The following is a 3023-nucleotide window of genomic DNA, read 5'->3' as shown; positions in this document are numbered from 1 at the left end:
GAAGCTCCAATTCCTGAACTAGTCTAAGAGAAGGGAGCTGAGCTGAGCATCCCTTCTCCCCTCTCCCCTCTCTCGTCTCCCCTCCCCCTCTCCCCTCTCCCTTCCCTGAAGCCACCATGTGAATGTTCCCTGCCCTGGCAGATGCACTGGAGAGCTTCAGACCCAGCCCAGTTGCAGGTCTGGGGATCGCGGCAGCCCTGAGCTCCCCCTCGCACCCCAGGCCAGGGTGGGGGCCGGGTGAGCTGGCCGGGCTCTGCCCTGCTCCCTCTGACTAACCCGAGATGCTGGTCTCTGAGGCTTGCTGCCCGCACCATTCTCCAGCGTGAGTGAGGAGCACGGGCTGGAGATGGCAGTGGCCTGACCACCAGCCTGGGACAACCTCCAGGAGCCTGGAAGGAGCCTGACATGGGTGCTCACTGCCTGCCCTGGCTGTGGCACACTCCCTTTCCCTCCCCATGGGGTCCTGTGCTCCCACCTGCCCCGCTGGCCTGGCCTCCCCCTGCTCCTCCCGGCCCCTCTGCATCCCCCGGGATGGGAGCATCTCTCTTTCCTTGGCAGTTTTCTTTGTGGGATGGGAGTTCCCACTCCCCCGTGCACCTGGAGCTGGCAGCAGAGCACAGATGCACTCGTGACACAAGCTGAACCTGCTTTATCTGTACTAGGCACTGAGCAGGTAGACACAGTTCCATCCAGGGGCTCATGCCTTTTTCCATGTGATTTTGCAGCCAGGGATTATTGCCCCCAGTGGCTCTGGAGCTGAGGTCCTCCCATCATCTCTCTCTTGCCCCAAAGGGCCACACTGAGAGGTTTAATGCTCCTGAAAACGCTCTGCCTTGTTGAGACCATGCCTAGTAGCCATCCACTACATCTGTTAGGGGCAAAAGGGCAAAGGCAAGAGAGCAGGAGGGAGGAGGAGAGATGAAGAGATGGATTTTTCTAATCGTTGCAACTGAGACCCTTATTTACCCATCGCGCCTCTTCCTTGCAGCTGGGGAGTGCTTGTGGCCAGCAGAGCAGGGATGTCTGAGACCTCGTCCAGCAAGGAGGGTCTCCCGGCCGAGTGCCCTGTGTGCTATGAGAAGTTTCACCCGCTGGAGGCCATGCACCGCAAGCTCAGCTGCGGGCACACCTTCTGCCACGACTGCCTGGTGAAGTGCCTGCTCTCTGCCAAGCTTGATGGCCAGGTCCAGAGCAGCATCATCTGCCCTGTCTGCCGCTATGTGACTTTCCTCAGCAAGAAGAAGGCTCTATGGCCACCCAAGGCAGGCACCAATGCCCGGACACTGGAGATGCCTCTGTCACCTTCGTCCTTGCCCCATCTGACCAAAATGGAGACCAGCAACACCTTGGTGGTGCCCAGCCATTTTGTGATGCCGGTACAGAGCCTTAACCGGTGCTGCAGCACAGGAAACAGCCCCGTGGACTCGCAGGGGGTCCCGGGAGAGCTGGCACGGGAAGCCCACATCTTTGTCATCAGCAACCATGGGATGCCGCTGGTGGACACTGACTGTGGCTCACTGGGGAGCAGAAGCAGAGCAGAAACGCGGAGCTCGGTGTCATCCAGCTCAGCCCTGGGGGTGAAATGCTGCCAGTCACCCATCGCCCTCGCCGTCCTCCTCATCTTGACTGTGGCCCTCCTGGCGGCTGTGCTCCCTTGGCTGCTGCTGGTGAAGAGGGACTCGTAGCAGGGATAGGATCAGCTTGGATACTAGAGGGGTGTCACTGATGCTGGGACAGAGCTAGGGCTGGAACCTCTTTCAAAAGACCCTTGGAGAAAGCCCAGAAGCAGCTTCGGGTGAAGCTCTCTCATCTGGCTAGGGACTGAATGGACTTTCAGACCTGTCTGCAGATCTCCGGGCACTCACAGTGTCACTGCTGGTGTTTTCTGCCTCTTTTGGTTAAAATATGGCAGCCAACACTTCCCTCTCTGCGGAGTGATGGGGTGGGAAGGGATGCCAACTCATCCCCCAGGCAGTCCCAGCCTTGCCCTCCCTCACCTCTCTCTCTGAGGTGAGAGATCCCCAGGATCATGGCCATCCTCCTGGTGCCACAGGCATCCCTCCTGCCCTGGGGATCCAGGGACACGCAGTGGGATGTGGGGCAGGGAGCTAAACCAAAGGTCTGGACTGTATAAATGGGCAGATTTGGGATCCCACCCTGATCTCCTCCTTAGAGCCTAGTGCCTTGGCAGAGTGATGTTTCCTTGTCCCTATATCCAGCTCCTGAGGGTTAACACCCGGCGGCTCATTTTCACCTGTGCCAAACAGGTTAGGCACCTCTCAGCCCTGCATGCCTCCTAGCTTTGCCCTCTTTGGGACTGGTCCCACTCAGGGCAGTCTCAGCCCCTCCATCACAGGGGCCCTGGTTTGGGAGGGGACTGGACATGTGAGATGCACAGTTGAGATTTGGGACCCTCCATGCCTGCTCTCAGGGGAGGGGGAAGCGGGGGCTGCTGGTCACCCCCATGCTGGAGCTGCGGCCCCTCACCATGTTTTTCCCCAGCTGCACACCCCAAAACAGTGTCTGCACCATCGTCACCACCTTTGTCCTCCTGACCCAGTCCCTGGCCCCATGGGTGTTGCTCTCGGCCAGTCATTCAGGAATGTGCCCTGAGGGCTGCAGCCCTTTCACGGGCACCCCAACGTGTCCAGGAGCAGGAGCAAGATGTCCCTCACCATTGCCCACAGGAGGTGACAGCAGGGTAGAGGGCTGGCACATGGTTCCCACACTCCCAAAGAGAGGTTCCCGCTGCATGGCTAAGCATCGGGTAGGACAAACATGGCCAGCAGTGCCACTGAGGCAGCTTTGGGATCAGCCAGAACATTTCAGGGGAAAAAAATAAGAAACACTTGGGGCTGGAAAGGGGTGAGCAGTCTGGGGCAGAGGAGCTGATGGCATCCCACCCCTTCCTCTGGGGCTACAACCAAGGCATGGTGCCCTGGCTGGGCTGCCCAGCTTCTCCCTGTGATGTTTATACTGCATTCCCCCAACCCGTGCCTCAGTTTCCCCACCCACACTTGGAG

The 3023-nt window shown here is 59.2% G+C and overlaps 1 protein-coding gene across 1 annotated transcript; it reads left to right on the top strand.

Moving 5' to 3' along the window:
* The first annotated feature begins 1019 nt into the window (after nucleotides 1–1019).
* Nucleotides 1020–1685, top strand: RNF222 (ring finger protein 222). Its single transcript, XM_049812834.1, has one exon. The coding sequence runs from the start codon at nucleotides 1020–1022 to the stop codon at nucleotides 1683–1685; it is 666 nt and encodes a 221-aa protein (XP_049668791.1).
* The last annotated feature ends 1338 nt before the right edge of the window (nucleotides 1686–3023 follow it).

This window comes from Accipiter gentilis, chromosome 10 (genome assembly GCF_929443795.1).
Source record: "Accipiter gentilis chromosome 10, bAccGen1.1, whole genome shotgun sequence".
NCBI lineage: Eukaryota > Metazoa > Chordata > Aves > Accipitriformes > Accipitridae > Astur > Astur gentilis.
Note: the sequence above shows the minus strand (reverse complement) of the source record. Positions and strands in the feature narration are given on the sequence as shown.

Coding starts and splice junctions, on each gene's coding strand:
- RNF222 (XM_049812834.1), top strand. CDS start 1,020: ATGTCTGAGACCTCGTCCAGCAAGGAGGGTCTCCCGGCCGAGTGCCCT.